The 21,899-nt window shown below is 36.3% G+C and overlaps 1 protein-coding gene across 5 annotated transcripts in view; it reads left to right on the forward strand.

Moving 5' to 3' along the window:
- Nucleotides 1-10: 10 nt before the first annotated feature.
- Nucleotides 11-21,899, forward strand: part of CUNH18orf54 (chromosome unknown C18orf54 homolog) — a 38,590-nt gene continuing 16,701 nt past the window's right edge. For 3 of the 5 annotated variants that reach the window (XR_002824566.1, XM_012556381.2, XM_023733965.1), the window contains exons 1-4: nucleotides 4,607-5,706; nucleotides 6,666-7,463; nucleotides 7,770-7,920; nucleotides 14,517-14,619. Coding sequence is in view for 4 of the 5 variants with exons in the window: in XM_012556381.2 (XP_012411835.1) it covers nucleotides 5,427-5,706; nucleotides 6,666-7,463; nucleotides 7,770-7,920; nucleotides 14,517-14,619 (1,332 nt within the window). In the remaining variant the exon portion in view is untranslated. Of the gene's footprint in view, nucleotides 124-4,606; nucleotides 5,707-6,665; nucleotides 7,464-7,769; nucleotides 7,921-14,516; nucleotides 14,620-21,899 lie in introns of those variants that run through there. The other 2 variants (XM_023733962.1, XM_023733963.1) reach the window with 2 other exon arrangements.

Below are 21,899 nucleotides of genomic sequence, written 5' to 3' on the forward strand. Positions count from 1 at the left end.
AGGAGAGGCAGGAGGCGGAGGCTGAGGCGGCGCTGAGCCGGCCTGGGATGCTTTGGCTCTTTGGCTTTGTGGCGTCTCCCGCCGGGTAGCAGGCCTGGGCTTTCGGCGTAGAATTGTGGAAGTGTGCGTTTTTTATCTGTTTTTGGGCGGTCGTCGGTGAGTTAGGGCGGAAAGGAAGGTTTTCTTTTCTAGGGGCGTCTCTTTCTCTGACAGCCCGGGGACAAGGGCTAAAGGACGGGTGGCGAGGAGAGAAGAGGAAGACCTCTCCTGAGGGAAGGCGCAAGTTAGATTCCCCGTGGACCAGACAAAACTTTAGAGGAAGGGCTGTGGGGGCCGAGGAGGGTCCTGGGAGAGGACAGAGGGAACCTGGCGTGGCCTCTGGGGACTTGAGACGCATTGATGGAAGCCGTGCGGGAGGGAAGGGGCTTTGGTGTCGGGGGTTGTGGCCTCAGAAAAACTCCGTCGGTCAACTGTCGCGCTCGATGTGGCTGCTTAATAAATGGTTTCTGAGTGAAATGTAACTTAAGTGGAAACTACTTGTGTCTGTGTCTGAAGGGAGTGGCGAGTCCAAGGCAGGGTGTTTCCTAAATCAGTGCAGAGACGTTTGAACCCAGTGCTCTCGAGCTGGGGAAAAGATGCTCTGTGGTTAGGCTCCCGAACGGTGGCGTCACTAGGGGTGGGGTGCGGGGGTGCAGACCGCACCGGGTGACACTGTCAGAGGGGGTGACACCAAATGACTAAGAATTTTGTGCAGTGTTTCCGCAGAAATTTATTATTTTTTATAATAATATCCCTGTAGTTAATTATAACAACAAAAACATTTTTTCATAAGTCCAGCTTACATGTATCAATATATCTATAAGGCTAAAAGTCTATGCTGATTTACTTTTTGAGCCTTCTAATGGGCTCAGGGAGCCCTGGTGGCTCAGTGGTTAAGAGAGCTCGGCTGTTACCCAAAAGGTTGGCAGTTCCAGTCCACCAACCGCTTCTTAGAAAGCCTATGGGGCAGTTCTACTCTGTCCTATAGGGTCGCTGTGAGTGGTATCTACTTGAGGGCAAGGAGTTTTTCAAGAGTTGTCATTATTACCAATTAAATGATGCTTAGGTCTCCTGCACTTGCTACACGCATGCGCTGTTGTTTTTGTTGCTGCTGGTGTTTTCATAGTCGCTAATTTTGTCAACTTTTCTGGTGTTTTAGCTATAATATTGTGGTAATTAGTATTTGTGAACCTACATCGATAACTTTGTTGAAAATGAAGTACTAATTAAAGGAAAAGAAGGAGTGACATACGGGAATTGTGATTTATGAGTAACAGTACGAAAAACAGTATTAAGGATTCTGTATGGTCTACTGTGGTAGAAGGTCCGTGGGGGAGTGACACTATGAGTTACCGCACTGGATGACACTAATCCTAGTGACACCACTGCTCCCGGAATCCTCACTTTCCAGCTTCATTGTCCTTTTGCTGCAGAATAAACGTTCGGTTATTTCTAAGTTGTTCTCAGTTTCCTGTCAGATATTTTGATTGCTTATTTAACACTGAACATTCTGTTTTTCAGTCAAAGGTGATTGAAATTTCTTATCATAAGTTTAACATTAAAGTCTTTGGAATGATGTACTTTTGTTGTTGTTTGTTTGTTTGTTTTGTTTTAGAGATAAGATCTGAAGTTTATGTGGGATTTGCTTCAAAAGCATACTGTGGCTGAAGTGTGGAGAACTGGGTAGCGGTATAGATAAAAAGTTTGGGTATGCTGATAATTGTTGAAGTGGGATGGTGGATGCATAGGTGTTTATTATAATTCTATTATACTTTCTACTTTCTATATATTTGAAAAAGTATACGCAATTAAAGTTAAATTATGGGTTTTCTCTTTGCCAATATTGTGAACTAAAATAATCAAGCTGAACAAACATTTTCTCTCCTATTTGAACACAGTACAGGTTACCGATTTATTTTACAAAACCTCAAACACAAAAAAACCCTAAAAGGGAAGGCTATTGGATTATAATTCTCAGTAAGTGGGCAAATAACATTTACTACTTATTTTAATTTACAAGACTGGCAAAAGGAAAGCCCATAATTTAACTTTTTTTATGGGCATCTTTTCCCAAATATATAAAAAGTAGAAAGTATAATGTTGTTAGGTGCCGTCGAATTGGTTCTGACTCATAGCAACCCCATGTACAACAGAATGAAACACTGCCTGGTCCTGTGCCATCCTAACAATCGTTCCTATGCTTGAGCCCGTTGTTGCAGCCACTGTGTCAGTCTTTCTCGTTGAAGGTCTTCCTCTTTTTCGCTGACCCTCTACTTTACCAGACATGATGTCCTTCTCCAGGACTGGTCCCCCCTGATAACATGTCCAAAGTATGTGAGATGAAGTCTCACCATCCTTGTTTCCAAGGAGCACTCTGGCTGTATTCTTCCAAGACAGATTTGTTCATCCTTCTGGAAGTCCATGATATGTTCAGTATTCTTTGCCAACACATAATTCAAAGGCATCAATTCTTCTTTGGTTTTCCTTATTCATTGTCCAACTTTCACATGCATATGAGGCAATTAAGAACACCATGGCTTTGGTTAGGTGCACCTTAGTCCTTAAAATGATATCTTTGCTTTTTAACACTTTAAAGAGATCTTTTGCAGCAGATTTGCCCAATGCAATGTGTCATTTGATTTCTTGACTGCTGCTTCCATGGGCGTTGATTGTGGATCCAGTAAAATGAAATCCTTGACAACTTCAGTCTTTTCTCCATTTATCATGATGTTGCCTATTGGTCCAGTTGTGCGGATTTTTGTTTTCTTTATCTTGAGGTGTAATCCATACTGGAGGCTGTGGTCTTTGATCTTCATCAGTAAGTGCTTCAAGTCCTCTTCACTATTAGCAAGCAAGGTTATGTCATCTGCATATCACAGGCTGTTAATGAGTCTTCCTCCAATCCTAATGTCCCATTCTTCTTCGTATAGTCCAGCTTCTTGGATTATTTGTTCAGCATACAGATTGAATAAGTATAGCGAAAGGATACAACCCTGATGCTCACCTTTCTTCACCATAAACCATGCAGCATTTCCTTGTTCTGTTCCAACGACTACCTCTTGGTCTATGTACAGGTTTCTCATGAGCACGATTAAGTGTTCTAGAATTCCCGTTCTTCACAATGTTATGCATAATTTGTTATGATCCACACAGTCAAATGCCTTTGCATATTCAATAAAACACAGTTAAATATCTTTCTGGTTTTCTCTGTTTCAGCCAAGATCCATCTGACATCAGCAGTGATATCCCTTGTTCCACATCACTTATGCACCCATCATCCTGCTTCAACAATTACCAACATACCCAAACTTTTTATCTATAAACCCATTGGCATCTAGTGGGTTCTCACTCATGATGACTCCATGTGTACAAAGTAGAACTGCTCCATAGAGTTTTCTTGGCCGTAGTCTTTGTGGAATCAGATTGCCAGGCTTTCTTCCATGGTACCACTGGGTGGGTTCAAACTACCAACTTTTAGGTTAGTAGTCAAGTGCAAACCATTTGTGTCATCCAGGGAGCTTTAGTGGGAGGGATAAAAAAAGGGCAAAGCTGACTTAGTCTAGCCGTTCTTTAGAGATATACCTATGTCACAGCATTCAAGGGAATCAAAGAAGAGGCTAAATAACTATTATGTTCTGTGCCCACTGACCACGGTCAGATCTGTTGCAAAGGCAGTTGCATGTTCTAACACTGATGCAGGATGATGTTTACTCTGTCTCTTCTTCTTTAATTGAAGATCTTTTAATATTTTAAAGTCAAATTTGACAGTTATTAAATATGACATAGAAAGTTGTTATAACTTAAATATTTCCAAAATTACAGCCGAAAATTAAATGTGTTAACTTTATAACATCATAGCATATTTTATGTCCTGGACATTTATCCTTCATTTTTAGTATAGAAGATATAATGACTTAGTTTTACAGGAATGTCATGCATGTAATAAAATAGTACCGGTTCATTCTGTTGTTTCTTAGATTTTCAAATACAGATCCTACTATTGCTATATTAAGGTAGACAGGATTTTTGTCCATTTTAATAATGGAAAAACAGTAAGATGAATACATTAATCAGTTTCTAAACTATTTATAACCCATTACTGTGGAGCCAATTCCGACTCATGGCGACTCCAGGTGTTATAAGATAGAACTGCTCCACAGGGTTTTCTTGGCTGCAATCTTTACAGAAGCAAATTGCCAGACCTTGCTTCTGTGGCACAGCCGGGTGGGTTCAGACTATTTAAGCTTCTTTTAAAAGAGAGTTGGGCTGAATCTCTTTAACATAAGAATTGACATAATGAGAGTGGTACAAAAAATAAAGGTCACAAAATGTTTATTGACAACATTGTTTTAGGACAGCGGCATATTGCTAGCTCATTGTATAAGACTTGTAGTTTATTTTTTCAAAGATAAATATTGTAAATTATTTTTTTCTCTTGATTTTTTTTTTTTTTGGTGGGGAGGTTTGGCTATGCAGGTAGTCTCTGACTTAGGATGTATTCGAGTTACAATGAACCATACTTACGACTGTCTTTTTTTTTGTACATTTTATCCTTAGTAATATGTACTACATACAATGTTGCAGCCCGTAATTTGCTGATGTTTTCATTCTCAGATGTTCACTGGCAGATGTTTATAGGTAATGTTTCCATCCCCTAAAGACAGATAAAGATCAGATTTATGAAGATACTGATAATCAAAGGCAATAATAATGAAAATTAAAAAAAAAAAGAGGTATTCGACTTACATGAAAACCAACTTATGATGGGGCGTTGGAATGGAACCCTGTTGTAAATTGAGGACGACATGTGGTTACATATTAGCATTTACAACATTGAAAGTGGAGCTTCTTCTCCATTGTTTCTTCTTGTTTCCAATAGTCATTTGACACATTAAAAAATTTATTGAACGCTTACTACATGCAGTGCATTGTAGAAGGCTTATGAATTTAAAAATATTCTGTACAGGGGAATCTTAAGTATTGTGATGTCACAGAATATAGCACTATAAGAAAAAGACTTCACCTGTAGTTTTTAGGACTTTAAAAAAAAGTGAGTCCTCTTTCCTTGCTACTTTCCATATATATTCTCAGAAAATTTTTGTATACGTACTTTGGGACACATAGTACTCAATAAATGTTTGCTAAATCACTGATGAAGGAATTTACAGTAATTAAAATAATAGAAAATCTGTGATTTACAATACCAAAAAGGAGTATTTCTAGATAATGGATTTTATTCTTTAAAGGAAATTACAAAAAATTTACTTATTTAGTAATTTCTCTGCCTATGATCCATTACTTCTTTTAATTGGAACAGTAACCTTTTGCTTTTGTATTACAGTTATTTTTAAGAGAAATGAATAGAAATAACGCATTTTGAGGAAGCCATGGCAAAATCAAATACAAAACACAGAACTTGTTCTCGAGAATCTTCAGTATCTTCTCTTCTGTCAAGCTGCAACCTGAGTGGTACTAATTCGTCTAATTCTGGTGGCTGTTTTCAGTATAAGGATAAATTATACAGCTCTGCTTCTCAGGCTTTACAGGCCTATATTGATGATTATGATCTAAGCCGAATATATCCTGGTGCAAGCACTGGAAAGATTAACATTGATGAGGGTTCTACTAATATGTCAAAATTCTCCACTTATGTTTATAAAAACAATGGTATGCTTTTATTATTCTTTATATTTTCAACAATATGTCTAATAATTTGAAGCCTTTGAGATATATGCTGTAGCTTTGGAAAACTAGACTTTTTTTTGTTGTTCCTTTTGGGTAAAAATGACTCTTATAATACTGGGAATCTGGATATTTTTGTAAAATGGTTCTGTAATTTTCTAGTTCCCAGGAATTTGTAGCTAAGATCCTCTTTGACCTTGGAGGGGAAGCTGACGAATGTAACTGATAAATAGCAGGTGGTGGATCCAAAACCCTTAAACCATTTCACTGTAGCATAACGGAAAGAGCATTGACTTGGTGGTTTTCTCTTTCATTAACTTAATGACTTTGAATAAATCTCTATCTTTCTTAGTCTGAACTTGATCTATTGATGGGATAGGACTATATTAGTCTTTCTAATCTGTATTCTGTGGAACACTAGTATTAACAAAATGCTAAGAGTTTTTCCTTGGTAGGGTTTCCATGGTGACAAGTTTGGAAAATACAGTTGTTGATGAGCAAATTAGCACTTTACTGAGTACTACAGAGTAGGCCTAAAATGGAAACAGTTTGCATTCAACCCTTAGAGGGATATGGGCACTATATTCCCAATACATTTAATATCGTATTTATTTTTATGTTGTAGCCAGTAATGAGTGACCAATATTAATATGATTGTGTTAGTACATCAGATATGTCTAGATGAAAAAAGTTGAAGAAGGAGTAAGAGAACACAGGAAAATTCAGGAGGTTGGAGAGGAAAGGGTAGAAGTAAAACAGATCAAGAGAAAGAAAGTGTATCCTATTTTACCAACTTAAACCGTTTTTACTATTAATCAAAGCTTTAGTGAGGATAAGGGGAAAGTGGCAGATTAAATTCTTAATTCTCACTTACTGTTGAATATTATTATAAAGTGTTTATATGTGATATAGGAAGATAAACAGAACTGTGCTTTGTTTTTCAGCTTTTGAAAATCTTGATCACAAGAAGAGCTCAATCTCCTTGTCGTTATCCCATAGAAAACAGACTCTTAATGACATAGACTCCATTAGCCTAACTACTGATGATCTATTAAAACTTCCAGCAGATGGATCATTACCTTCTTCCACTTATGTCGGACCAGGTCACCGAACTAACAGGAAAAACAAGAAATGCTTTGGAAGACTAGGTTCATCAGACGTTGAAAAGAATCCAAATTTTCAAGAACCCTTCTTTCCTGTGGGCAAGGATAACTTAGTTACTTCTCTTGTATACACAAATGTAAATGGAAAGCAACGTGTTAGGCTAAAAAATGCAAAAATTGCGAATAAGACTAATAAATGCGTTTCTGAACCATCTTTGTCTTTTTCCAAGAAGTCATCGTCCAAGGACAGTTCAGAACACAATCTTGAAAAGAATTATCCAAGATGGCTTACTAGTCAGAAATCTGACCTCAATGTTTCAGGGATAACTAGTATACCTGATTTCAAATATCCAGTCTGGCTCCACAATCAAGACTTGCTACCTGATACAAGTAGTCAAAGGACTTATAAAATACTGAAAGAAGATCAGTGTTCCCCTAAACATAGTTATCAGGCACAAAGAACTTCTCGGCATATGAATAAGTTAGATTGTTTTGAATATTCTTTTGAACCCTCAAACTTTTCAAATTCCTTGCATGATGATAAAGGATTAGTTAATGAGTACAAATGTGATTTTGAGTGTAGCCAATGTCACTATGAGAATCCACTTCTCCCAGGACAATCCAAAAAGCCATTCAGTGGTAATACTTTTTTTTTTTTTTAAAGAACCAAATGAAATGTTATAAATTTGACCTAATATCTGGGAGCTTTTATGTTTTGCTGTAATGATCAGTTGTTATACCTTAATGGTGTCTGTTTATGTAACACTTTAACTAGAAAGTGTCTTTTCTCCCCTTTTTTCTTTGTTTGAATCTCACATTTTAACATTAACTTACTGTTACAGATATATGTGCATTCCAAATTATCTGAATTCTTATTGCCTTTGTGACATTTTATGGTGCTTTGCATTTTTTTCTTAAATAATTAATACAATCTTTTTAAATTAGATGACAAAATTGAATTGCTTATCCTGAAAGCCAAGAGAAATCTAGAGCATTCTACTGAAGAATTACCAAGCTCTATGAAAAATGATGGCAGTCCTTGCTCATTAGATAAACTTGAAGCAGAAAGATCATGGGAAAATATTCCTGTTACTTTGTAAGTAAGCAACAATTAAAAAAAACTATTTAATGTTCTAAATGAAAAAGTGTCTCAAGAACCTCTGATTTATTTTTTATATAACTTAATGATTTAAACAAATGGTAACTCTGTAGAACATAGCTTTCAGTGTTGCTCATTTTAAATTGCATTTTTCATGTGCTACCACCAGATGGTGTAGTGTTTCATAACCTAGGTATATAACTTCTTTGGTAGATGTTTCTTTTGTTTCACTATAAAAATATTCACATATATCTTAATAAGAGGAATTAGAACCTAAAACAATTATTTTGCAGATGGAGAGTGTTATTAAATTCTTGTCACTTTGTTTGTACTTTAAGATTTTCCCCCGTATATTCTCTCCATATATTGGAGTCATGCGTTTCTTTTCATTTATATTTCACTGTCTTTTAGACTTCTTTTTCCTTAAATGATTGTGTATCTTCTTGTCTATTGTATACATTTTTGTAATTCCTAAGATTGTTTTTATTTGCGTGCTTAACCTCTCTATGACATAGTTTTTCAGAATAATTTTAAAAATGATTATCTAGATGCTTGTGAATACTTGTGAGAGAAGAGTTAGAGTTGGGAGCTTAGGTAGGAAAACTTTTATTCTTAGTAATAGTACATGTGAACTTATCAGAAAGATGTTCTTGATAACCCCATATCTTGGCTTAAAAAACCCCAAAACCCATTGCTGTCAAGTCAGTTCTGACTCATGGTCACCCTATAGGATAGAGTAGAATAGAACTGCCCTGTAGGGTTTCCAAGGAGCAGCTGCTGGATTTGAACTGCTGACCTTTTTTTTTTAGGTTGGCAGCCAAGCTCCTAACCACTGCGCCACCAGGGCTCCACAGGCTCTGGTAATTTATCTATTATCTTACTTTACTTGCTTAAACTTCCATTCTGTTGTACACCGAGAATCTGTTAATTCTTGGATCCTTTTTTGATTACTGCTGAGTTGAACATCTTATTTTTTTGAATGTGGATACTGACTATAATTTCAGTTTGGAATCCTGGGCTTGCCTTTTTATTGCTATGAGACTTTTGCAAGTTACTTAGCTTCTCTAAACTTTAGTTTCCCCAACTACAAAATGGAGAAATAATACCTACTTTGGATTTGTTTAGGAGCCCTGGTTGTGCAATGGTTACAGTGCTCGGCTGCCAACTGAAAGGTCAGGGGTTTGAATCCACTGTCTGCTCTGTGGAGAAAAGATGTGGCAATTTGCTTCTGTAAAGATTTACAGCCTTGGAAACCCTATGGGGCAGTTGTACTCTGTCCTGTAGGGTCGCTATGAGTCAAAATCGACTGGATGGCAGTGGGTTTTTGGGTTTCAGTTTGTTTTGAAGATCTGATTGATTAAAAAATGAATAGAAAGCACTTAGGATAGTTTCTGACTTATTGTGAGCTCTCTTGTAAGTTGTAGTAGCGGTGATGATTATCCAGAATATTTGTTTCTACAGTTACCTTCATTCCTTAAGTTGTTTCAATAATATCTTTTTTTTTAAAACCCGGGTTAATAACTAGCTCACTTAATTCTTTTTTTTTTAACCTTTATTTTGTTGTTACTGTTGAGAAAACACACAGCAAAACAGATACTAATTTGACAATTTCTGTATGTACACTGCAGTGACATTGATTACATTCTTTGCGTTGTGCAATTATTCTCATCCTGCTTTTCTGAGTTGTTCCTCCCTCATTAACATAAACTCACTGCCCCCTAAGATTCCTTCTAATCCATCAAGTTGCAGTTGTCAATTTAATCCCATATAAATGGTTCTTAAAAGAGCTAATGCTCAAGGCAGACATTCTTTACTAGTTAAGCTAAACGATTGTTTGGTTTTAAGAAGACTTCAGGGGATATTTTTGGTTTAAGGTTTAAAGATTATCTCAGGGGACTAGTATCGGGTTCATCCAGCCTCTATGGCTCCAGAAGGTCTGGATTCTGTGAGATTTTTAAATTCTGTTCCGCATTTTTCCAATTTCATCAGGAGCTCACTTATTTCTTAACGTTTCTCTTATGTTTCTTATTTCCTAATTTCTTATTTTCTTATCAGTTGGTCTGTATATTTGTAAAGTGCCATAGCTGCAGTGCTATGCAATGCTTTTAGTTGGAAACAAAATTAATGAGCAAGTAACTTCAGAGATGTTTACGGATTAAAATTTTTGAATGCATTTAATGTATTTTGTAATTAGATATACAACTTCTGACTTACATAATTAATATTAGTAATGGTTTGGTCAGTAGCTTGCATTCAATAGGTGATTTTTGGAAGATTGAATTAACATTATGATTGGTATGTTTAGATTGCTGAGAAAAAGGATTAGACCTTAATTTGACATTGACAAATTATTATCATCTGTCATCAAAAATACAATTGAATAGGGAAGTACTCAAGGTACTATAGTAAAAGGTAGAATACAGTCACAACCAGATAAGTGCTTTTTTGTTTCACTTTTTATTATGGAGAATTTCAAACAAACACAAAAATAGAAGACTATAATGAACTCCATGTACCCAGCACCTATCTTCAACAATTAAAAAAATACTGTCTGATGACAGTGAGTGGATGTATAAGCTATGTTGGTAAAGAATAGGGGGGAGAGACTACCTGTGAACAGGAAAAAGCTTATAATAAACTACAAATAAATGAGCCAGTAATGAAGTGCTGCTTATTAAAAAAATTAACATTATGATATTTGTATTATAAAAGATTCTTAGATATCTGAATACTGACTTACCAACACACCTTATGTTGATATATAAATAAGAGAGAGAAATAGAATGAATTTATTCTCTGTGACTAAAAGCACTTGATTTTGGGAACATGCTTCATATTTTTGCTGGGGATGCCCTTTCCTCTCCTGCGCCTTGAACATCAGTGGTTAAGAGCTCAGCTGCTAACTAAAAGGTCGGCAGTTTGAATCCACCAGCTGCTCCTTAGAAACCCTATAGGGTAGTTCTACTCTGCCCTATAGGGTCACTATGAGTCAGAATTGACTCAATGGCAACAGGTTATTAAAGTACCAGATATATATAGAAATAATTCAGTTAATTTATGCAATACTTCTGTGAGATAAGTAGTGCTACAGATGTAGAAATGGATGTTCAGATATGTTACCTAAGGTCATATAGCTAGTGGTTTTGAGATTTGCACTCAGGAATTTAAATTTCAAAATGGATCCTTTTCCCACTATAACCTGTTCTCTATATTAATGCTATTTCTGGGGGAGAAGTGAGGGAACAAGTAAATGACATTCCAATAGAAACTCTTAGGTGTTTCTGGATCATTGGGTAACTAACAATGTTTAATTGGAAAAAAAAAGTACTTCTATTTCAAACAAATTTTTGGAGCATAGCCTGTAGTTGAAGGCTTATTTGGGTAGTTGAGGACTAATGTCTTCAGTTTCCTTCTAGTTTTTCCTTAAAACTTAAACCAAAACCGAACCAAACCCATTTCCATCGAGTCAGTTCCGACTGATGACGATTCCATATGTTACAGAGTAGGATTGCTCCATAGGGTTATCTTGGCTGTAATCTTTACGGAAGCAGTTAGCCATGCCTTTTGACTGCAGCATTGCTAGGTAGGTTTGAATCACCAACCTATAGGTCAGTAGTCAAGGACAAACTGTTTGTGCCACCCAGGGACCTACTAAGCTTTAAAGTCCCTGATAAGTCTGTTTCTTATTAATGTCTTCTCTAATATCTTTGCATTTAATGCCTGTACCTTCTAATTAGCACCTTTTTATATATTGCCGCATTTATAAAATCAGTGTCTCACTACAAAATACTCGATCAGTGCATTTGATTATGTACTCCTGTTAATTTACACAAATTAGCTCTATATTTACAATAAAAAATTTTTTCTCTCAAGTTTACTTGCATTATATGTTTTATACTACTTTGAACAACCAGTAAAGATTTATTGAATGCCTACATGTTGAAGAAAATGTCTTGTTTTGAGGATTTTAAAACCTATTAGGCACATTCAAGGCTAAAAGGAGTCTTGTAATACAAAATGAGGACTAAGATACAAAGCAGAATTCTATGTAAACACCCACTGCTGTGGAGTTGATTCTGACTCATAGCAACCCTGTAGGACAGAGTAGAACTGCCCCATAGGGTTTCCAAGGCTGCAGTCTTTGCAGAGTGGCTGGTGGGTTCAACCGCCAACCTTTCAGTTAGCAGCCAAGCACTTAACCACAGCACCACCAGGATTCCTTAGAATTCTGTATTAAAAAAAAACCGTTGCTGTCAAGTCGATTACTGACTCATAGTGACCCTATAGTGGGTGCCAAATGAGTGACATAAACAAGTGTAGAGTGTGCTTGATGGACTTGTCAGGCAGATGAAGGCTCATACTTTACTGATCTTTAATTGAACATTGTGTGTCAAATACTCTGCTGGTATTTTCTACATGTGCTTTATCATTTGGTATTGAAGCAGAGTTGTGAATTGGACCTTGAAGGTTAGTTTGGAATTGGGTAGGAAGGAAGAGAAGGTGATTCTGAAGTTGAGTTTTTGGTAACAAAGGCACCAAATTAGGAAATTATAGGACATATTTTGTTGGAATGATTCACTCTGGACAGACTAAGAGTTTTAGATGACAGATCAAAAAATTTGTATTTGGTAAATATTGAAGAATTATTTGAAGATTTTTGAGCTAGGATTGGTGGGATAGATGAAAGAAATATTCTAGGAAAAGTTGATGAGAGTGGATATGCTGGATGTGAGGGGTGGGAAATAGACTGGATATATTTTGGTTGTCATAAGTTTTCAGGTCTGGTCTAGACCAGTGAAAAAGAAGAAGACCCTCAATGAGATGGACTGACACAGTGGCTGCAACAACGGGCTCAAGTATAATAACAATTATGAGGATAGACTTAAGCATAACAACAATTGTGAGGATGGTGCAGGACTGGACAGTGTTTTGTTCTGTTGTACGTAGAGTCGCTATGAATCGGAACTGACTCAATGGCACCTAACAACAACAACAACAACAAAGTTTCAGGTCTGGTCTAGAGTGTTGGCTAAATAGAAAATGAGCTAATCCTCTTTTAAGAGGTATGTTGTTGTATTGTTAGGAATAGCTGTCAATATGTTAATACTTTGACTAAAGATTTATTAAAAGTACTTATGTTTTTTGGGCATTATGATTTATTTAAGGTTGTGAAAGCAGAGGAGGGCAGTGGTGGTTCCGTGGTAGAATTCTGGTCTTCCATGCAGGAGAGCTGGGTTCGATTCCTGGCCAGTGCACCTCATGTGCAGCCATTACCCATCTATCAGTGGAGGCTTGTGAGTTCCTATAATTCTGGGTAGTTTTTAGCGGAGCTTCCAGACTAAGATTAGGAAGAAAAGTTTGGAGATCTACTAACAGAAATTGGCCTATGGATAACAGTGGTCTGATCCTGTTGTGCCTGGGGTCCCATGAGTCAGGGGCCAACTCGACGGCAGCTAACAATAACACGAAAGCAGAAGGTTAAATTGAATACCTTACATTTAAACTTTTTGTTATAAAATGTCAACCATACAATAAAGTAGAGAGAACAAGTATCCTGCTGTGCTATGTAGCATATAATCTTTGGACAGGTGTTGATCTTGAACTCTTTCGTTACTTGTCTGTGCTAAGATAACTAGGAAGTGAGAGTGTTAGAACTTTTATAGCACTACAATGACATTTTAATTGTATTTAGTAAAACTGTCAGTCTGTACTAGATTAATAGAAAAGGAAACTTACCCTTTAGCACAGATTATTTGAGAAATTGGTTAAAAATTAGATTCTCTCTACTTCCACATTCTCATTGTGATCTCTCTGGGGATAAAAATATGTATTTTAGACAAATACATCAGCTCCCTTTGAGAAGCAGTGATTGTGTTTGTTGGGCAGCCTTGAGTTGAATCCTGGTTCTAAGGCAGGCTATCAATTGCTCTGGGCCTCATTTATAAAAGGAAGGTAACACTCACTTCACAGGGCTGTTTTGAGAACAAAATGGGGAAAAAGTGTATGCAAAGTACTTAGCCTAGTGCCAGGCATGTTATGAAAGGTCTGTGAGTGGTAATTATAATTTATTAGACTATTTAGACAATGAGAAGCTTATATAGAAGCTAATACATATCTTGGTACACAAAAGATTAAAATAAGATTTGGTTTAGTAGAGAACTCAAATTTAGCTGATTTTGAATGTTTAATTTGGAATTGTGGCACTTGAGTAGAAAGTTTAATGAATGCTTAGGAGAGGAGAGGGGTTTAGGGAGACAATTCAAGGACACCAGTGTTAGGTGTGGGTGAGAGTGGGGTGAATATTATGACACGAAACTCTTTTTTTCTTCATCCTCCCAAACTGACCTTCTTCCTCTGCACCACACTTGGGACAGGTAAGAAGCAGGGATTTAGGGAGGGGTTGGATTCTGGTGTCAGTTTAGAGAGAGGAGGAGGGTGTTAACCAAGCAACATCAATATGCATCATATCCATGATGATTATTTTTTGGTGACCACTTTTATTTAAATGGTAACTATTAAATTATATACTTTTTTTTTTTTAAAATAATTTGGGAACTTAACTTGCTATTTTGTATCCTTTAAATCCTATTTAGCAAATCACCTGTTCCTGTTTACTCTGATGATAATCCTCAACAAACCTCAAACGTGAAATATGCTAAAGAGTTCCTTGAAGACTTTTTAAATAATGATAATCAGGTGGGTGGAATTAAATCTGTAACTTGTTGGAAGAAGATTTATGACTAACATATAGATATTAATTGCTAATTTATTTAGATATTTTAAAACAAATCAAATTATCTAAATCTGTTGCTCCTCAACACAAAACCATCACACCTTCTAGAATTATTGATAATTTTATTTTAGTATTCTTAAAGTAGAGCGACCTAGGATTGAAGTCTATGAAGAGCCTAAATTGTCATGACAATGTTTTGTTGTTGTTGTTGTTGTTTTCTGGAAAACATGTCATAAAGCATACGATTACAGAATAAATTCTGTTTTCCCATAGGGAAGTTGATTATTGAGAGGTATGTTTCTAACAAAGATAAAAATTGCCATAATAGCTTAAAATAAGAAAATTACTACCTACTTTTACAGAATCAGTATATGTGCATCTTGCAGTGAATTCCCAAGTAAAATATAAATGTATATGTATGCAAATAAGAAATAATATGTAATTTGACTTAAAATATAAGCCATGAATGTTAAATAGTAAAATAATACTTTTGGGATCTGAACATTTAGAGGATTGGATGAGTTAAACACTCACAACAAAAATTAGCATAAACATTTAATAAAAATGTCTTTTCCTTCAGTGAAATTTACTAGAGTAAGTAGAGGTTGTCAGAATATGTCTGATCTTAGAACTGTACATAAAATGCTATAGCATATGCTTGATAAGTGCAGCTTCATTATCAAATATTTATTCAGCAAATATTTGAGTATTAAGGACTTTTCTAGGAACTGCATTCCTAGCACTGAGTAAGAGAGTTGTCTCTGTCCTCTTGGATTTTATATTTTAGTCGGGGGTTTTTGTTAGCCACAGTAAACAAAAATATAATATGTAATATAAGTGTTATGCAGAAAAATTAATTGGGATATAGAGATGGGTGTTCAATTTTAGATAGGGTAATCAGGGGAGGCTTCTCTAATGAGGTAACATTTGAGCATAATACCTGAAGAATGAACAAGCCAAGCACTTGTGAGGGAATAGCTTTAAGGCAGAGGTAATAGGAAGTTCAAAGGCTCCAAGGCAGGAGTTTGTTTGGCATGTTCAGGGAATATCAGAGTCCAGTGAGTGTGGCTCAATCAGAAAGAACAAGGGAAAGAGTGGTGAGAGGTAAGGTGGGAGAGGTAGCCGGGATCCAGATCATGTATATATAAGCTATGCAATGAAGATTTTATTCTAAGTGAGATGAGAAGTCATTGGAGAGTTTCGAGTGGGAGAATGAAACGATTGGATTTACATTTTTAAATATAAAATGGTAGCTGTATAGAAATATATGTATGTATACTACCCCACATGCACTCACACATATGAATTTATTTCTATATTGATCTCTGTGTCTATATGCTATGCTATTATATGATATTATAATTAGTCTTAATTATCTAGTGCTTCTATAACAGAAATACCACAAGTGAGTGGCTTTAACTGAAATTTATTTTCTCACAGTTTAGGAGGCTAGAAGTCTGAAATCAGGGTGCTGACTTAGAGGAAGTCTTTCTCTCTCTGTTGGCTCTGGAGGAAGGTCCTTGTCTCTTCTGAGCTTCTGCTCCTGTGCAGTCTTTTTTTTTTTTTTTGTGCAGTCTTGATGTGGCTTGGCATCTCTCTTCTCCCATCTCTGCTTCACCACATGCTTGTTTAATCTCTTTTGTATCTCAAAAGAGATTGACTCAAGATACACTCCATACTAATCCTGTCTCATTAACATATCAAAGACAACACGTTCCCAAATGGGATTATAACCACAGGCATAGAGGCTAGGATTTACAACATATGTTTTGGGGGGACACAATTCAATTCATAACAATTATATTATACTATATTATATAACGAAGCCTTGGTGGTGCAGTGGTTAAGAGCCTGGCTGCTAACCAAAATGTCAGCAGTTCGAATCCACCAGCTGCTCTTTGGAAACCCTGTGGGGCAGTTCTACTCTGTCATATAGAGAGTCACTATGAATCAGAATCAACTCATCGGCAACATATTCTTTTTTTTTTTTTTTTAATATATGTATATTAAAAACCATGAGTTTATACTGATAACCTATGATTCCAGTCCAATACTATATGCATGTTTTGTTTTAGTCTTTCACCTTCTTTATTTGTAATTTCTTTCTGTACATGTAAGAAACCTGACTCATTATCTACAATAAATTTACTTATTTGTTCAATCCTGGTATACAAAAAAGTAGGTTCAGAACTGCTAGCACATAGTCCTGTAAAAAACAAATTTACTAACTAGATTACATTATTTGTGTAAAATTCTTTCTGTCTTTAGCTTTACAATATCCAATCCAAATACTGTTTTTCAAAATTACTTACTTTAATTTTTTCCCCAACCCCCTTCAGTGTGGTTATGTTATTCATTTGTAATACAGTTAGGTGGTTCATTTGTATTGGGTACATGTGTTTGGTTTAACAAATGCTGCATTCTGCTTGGTTTAAATTGTTTATTTTTTGAGTATTTGAAACATTACTGTGGTTCTAAGAGTTAGAGCTATACAAAAAAGATATACTGAGAGAAGTTCACTATCAAGTGGGTTTTTTTTTTTTTGTGTGTGTGTTTTTAAATTTCTTTGTGGCAAAATACATATAAAATTTGTCACTTTAACCATTTTTAAGTGTATAATCCATTGGCGTGGATTACATTCACAGTGTTGTGCGAACATCACCACTATTCATTTCAGTCACCCTGTCTTAGTCATCCAGTGCTGCTCTAACAGAAATACCACGAGTTGATGGTTTTAACAAAGAGAAATTTATTTTCTCAGTCCAGTAGGCTACAAGTCCAAATTCAGGGCATCAGCTCCAAGGGAGGCTTCAAGTCCAAATTCAGGGCATCAGCTCCAGGGGAAGGCTTTCTCTGTTGGCTCTGGAGGAAGGTCCATGTCATCAATCTTCCCTTGTTCTGGGAGCTTCTCTGCGCAGGAACCTTAGGTCCAAAGGATGCGCTCTGCTCCCAGCACTGTTTTCTTGGTGGTATGAGGTTCCTCAACTCTCTGTTTGTTTCCCCTTCCTTTTATCTCTTGAGACATAAAAGGTGGTGCAGGCCACACCCCAGAGAAACTCCCTTTACATTGGATCAGGGATGTGACCTGGGTAAGGGTGGTGTTACAATCCCACCCTAATCCTCTTTAATGTAAAATTACAATCACAAAATAGAAGACAACCACCCAACACTGGGAATCATGGCCTAGCCAAACTGATACACACATTTTTTGGGGGACACAATTCAATCCATGACACAGCCCAAACAGAAACTTGGTACCCAGTAAGCAATAACTCCCCATTCTTCCCTCTCCTCTAGCCCCTGGTAACCTCTAGTCTACTTTCTATCTCTATGAATTTGCCTATGGATATTTCATACAGGTGAAGTCATACAATATTTGTCCTTTTGTGTCTGGCTTATTTCACCAGCATAATGTTTTCAAGGTTCATCCATATTATAGCATGTATTAGAACTTCATTCCTTTTTATGACAGAATAATATTTCATTGTATGTATTTGCCACATTTTGTTTATCCATTTGTCTTTTGATGGATACTTAGATTATTTTCACCTTTTGGCTGTTGTGAATAATGCTGCTATGAACATTGTGTACAAGCATCTGGTTGAATCCCTGCTTTCAATTCTTTTGGGTATATACCTAGGAGTGGAATTGCTGGGTCGTATGGTAATTTTATGTTTAACTTTTTGAGGAACCACCAAACTGTTTTCCACAGTGGCTGTACAATTTTGCATTCTCACCAGCAATGCACGAGGGTTCCAACTTCTCCACATCTTCACCAATACTTTATGTTGTTTGGATAATTGCCGTCCTAGTAAGTGTAAAGTATATCTCGTTGTGATTTGGTTTGTATTTCCCTAACACTGTTAGGTTTTAATAGAAAGTCTCAAAACAAATCATACCACACATGCCAACATTTATTAAACATTCATTAGCGAATGGCATAAAACAGTTTATATAGTAAACTGTTTTTGTCTTTTTTAGGTGTTCTGACCACTACCTTGCATGAAAGGTTTACTCAATTGAGGCAGACATAACAAATTCTAGAGGCAGGCTTTTGCAACCCTATGGATGGCACCAGGCAACCCAAAATTCTTCTAAACCAGTGGCTGAATGCAGGATCATTTACACATAATACCTCAGGTGCTGTCTCTAATGGTACAGGGATACAAGGCTAGCTAATTCTTATATCCTGTTTCTTATATCCTATTCATATAATGGGGAAAATCTTTAAAATCTTTTTTAGCCATTATACTTACCTTGAATATCTTCACAAATGAGAGCCTATTTCTCAGTGGAAGTCAGAATTAGTGAGATTGAAGATAAAGCACTTGACACCAACTTATATGAAGAACAATCAGATAAAAGAATTTAAAAAAATGAAGAAACCCTAAGAATTATGTGGGACTCTATCAAGAGGAATAACCTATTAGTGATTGGAGTACCAGAACAGGGTGGGGGATAACAGAAAACACAGAGAGAATTGTTGAAGATTTGTTGGCAGAAAACTTTCCTGAGATCGTGAAAGAAGAGAAGATATCTATCCAAGATGCTCATCGAACCCCACACAAGGTAGATCCCAAAGAAAGTCACCAAGACATATTATAATCAAACTTGCCAAAACCAAAGATAGAGAATTTTAAAAGCAGCTAGGGATAAACGAAAAGTCGTCTACAAAGGAGAGTCAGTAAGAGTAAGCTGAGACTACTCAGCAGAAGCCATGCAGGCAAGAGGGAATGGGATGACATATATAAACCCTTGAAGGAAAAAATTGCCAGCCAAGAATTATATATCTAGCAAAGCTGTCTCTCAAATACAATGGTGAAATTAGGGCATTTCCAGATAAACAGAAGTTTAGGGAATTTGCAAAAACCGAACCAAAATTACAAGAAATATTAAAGGAAGTCCTCCAGTTAGAAAATGAATAATATCAGATAACAACCGAAGAGTAGAACACAGGACAGAGCAACCATATATCAACTCAGATAGGGAAGTCATAAAAATAAATCAAAGCTAAAACACTGAAAATAGGGAAACAGAGATGTCAATATGTAAAAGATGATAACATTGAAACAAAAAAGAGGGACTAAAAAATGTAGTCATAGATCTTTCATACGGAGAGGAAATCAAGGCAATATAAAGAAATAAAAGACTGGTTTAAACCTAGAAAAATAGGGGTAAATATTAAGGTAACCACAAAGGAAACTAACAATCCTACACATCAAAATAAAAAACAAGAAAAGCATAAGGACTCAGCAAATACAAAATCAACAACAGCAAAACAAATGAAAAGGAAATACATAAAGAAAAATGACTCAGCACAGAAAATTAAATGGAATGAAGAAACTGTGAACAACACACAAAAAAACACATCAGAATGACAGCGCTAAACTCATACCTATCAATAATTACACTGACTGGAAACGGACTAAATGCACCAATAAAGAGACAGAGTGGCAGATTGGATTAAAAAACACTATCCGTCTATATGCTGCCTACTAGAGACACATCTTAGACTTAAAGACACAGACAAACTAAAACTCAAAGGGTGGAAAAGAATATATCAAGCAAACAACAATCAAAAAAGAGCAGGAGTGGCAATATTTATCTCTGACAGAATAGACTTTAAAGTAAAATCCACCACAAAGGATAAGGAAGGACACTATATAATGATTAAAGGGTCAATACATCAGGAGGACATAACTATAATATTTACGCATACAACGACAGGGCTCCAAAATACATAAAACAAACTCTAACAGCACTGAAAAGAGAGATAGTCAGCTCCACAATAGTAGTAGGAGACTTTGACACACCACTTCCGGTGAAGGACAGAATATCCAGAAAGAAATTCAACAAAGACGCGGAAGATCTAAATGCTACAGTCAACCAACTTGATCTCATAGACATATACCAAATACTGCACCCAACAGCAGCCAAGTATACTTTCTTTTCCAGTGCACATTGAACATTCTCCAGAATAGACCACATATTAGGCCATAAAGCAAGCCTTAACAGAATCCAAAGCATTGAAATATTACAAAGCATCTTTTCTGACCATAAAGCCATAAAAGTAGAAATCAATAACAGAAAAAGCAAGGAAAAAAAAATCAAACACATGGAAACTGAACAACACCTTGCTCAAAAACTACTGGGTTACAGAAGAATTTAAGGATGGAATAAAGAAATTCTGAAGAAAACAAGATACAATGGAAAGATTAGTCCAAAGGACTAATGGACTACGACTACTACAGCCTCCACCAGACTGAGTCCAGTACAACTAGATGGTGCCCTGCTGCCACCACTGACTGCTCTGACAGGGATCACAACAGAGGGTCCCAGACAGAGCTGGAGAGAAATGTAGTACAAAATTCTAACTCACAAAAAAAGACCAGACTTACTGGCCTGACAGAGACTGGAGAAACCCCAAGAGTATGGCCCCGGACATCCTTTTAGCTCAGTTATGAAGTCACTCCCAAGGTTCACCCTCAGCCGAAGATTAGACAGTCCCATAAAACAAAATGAGACTAATAGGGCATAACAGTCCCGGGACAAGGACTAGAAGTCAGGAGGGGACAGGAAAGCTGGTAATTGGGAACCCAAGGTCGAGAAGGGACAGTGCTGACATGTCGTGGGGTTGTTAACCATTGTCATAAAACAATATGTGTACTAACTGTTTAATAAGAAACTATTTTTCCTGTAAGCCTTCATCTAAAGTACAAAAAATTAAAAAAAATCTAATACAAAAATAAAAAGTCAGACATTTAGTTCACATAATCTGTGTCTCAAGCCATATGAAGATTCAAACAGAAGAGAATTATTTTTAAACTATATGGACATGGGATATGATCATTTTGAAATATGATGTTATAAAAAAATTATTATTAAAGAGCATATGTGGAAAGAAACACAAAATTCACAGAGTCAAATGAGAATGAAAACACATCCTACCAGAACTTTTGGGACACAGCAAAAGCAGTGCTCAGAGGTCAATTTATAGCAATAAATGAACACATCCAAAAAGAAGAAAGAGCCAAAATCAAAACATTAACGCTACAACTCGAACAAGTAGAAAGAGAGCAGCAAAAGAAGCCCTTGGGCGCCAGAGGAAAGGAAATAATAAGAATTAGAGCAGAATTAAATGAAATAGAGAATAGAAATACAATTGAAAGAGTTAACAAGTCCAAAAGCTGGTTCTTTGAAAAGATCAACAAAATTGATAAACCATTGGCCAAACTGACAAAAG

The sequence above is a fragment of the Trichechus manatus genome, unplaced genomic scaffold (assembly GCF_000243295.1).
Source record: "Trichechus manatus latirostris isolate Lorelei unplaced genomic scaffold, TriManLat1.0 scaffold00063, whole genome shotgun sequence".
Classification (NCBI taxonomy): Eukaryota; Metazoa; Chordata; class Mammalia; order Sirenia; family Trichechidae; genus Trichechus; species Trichechus manatus.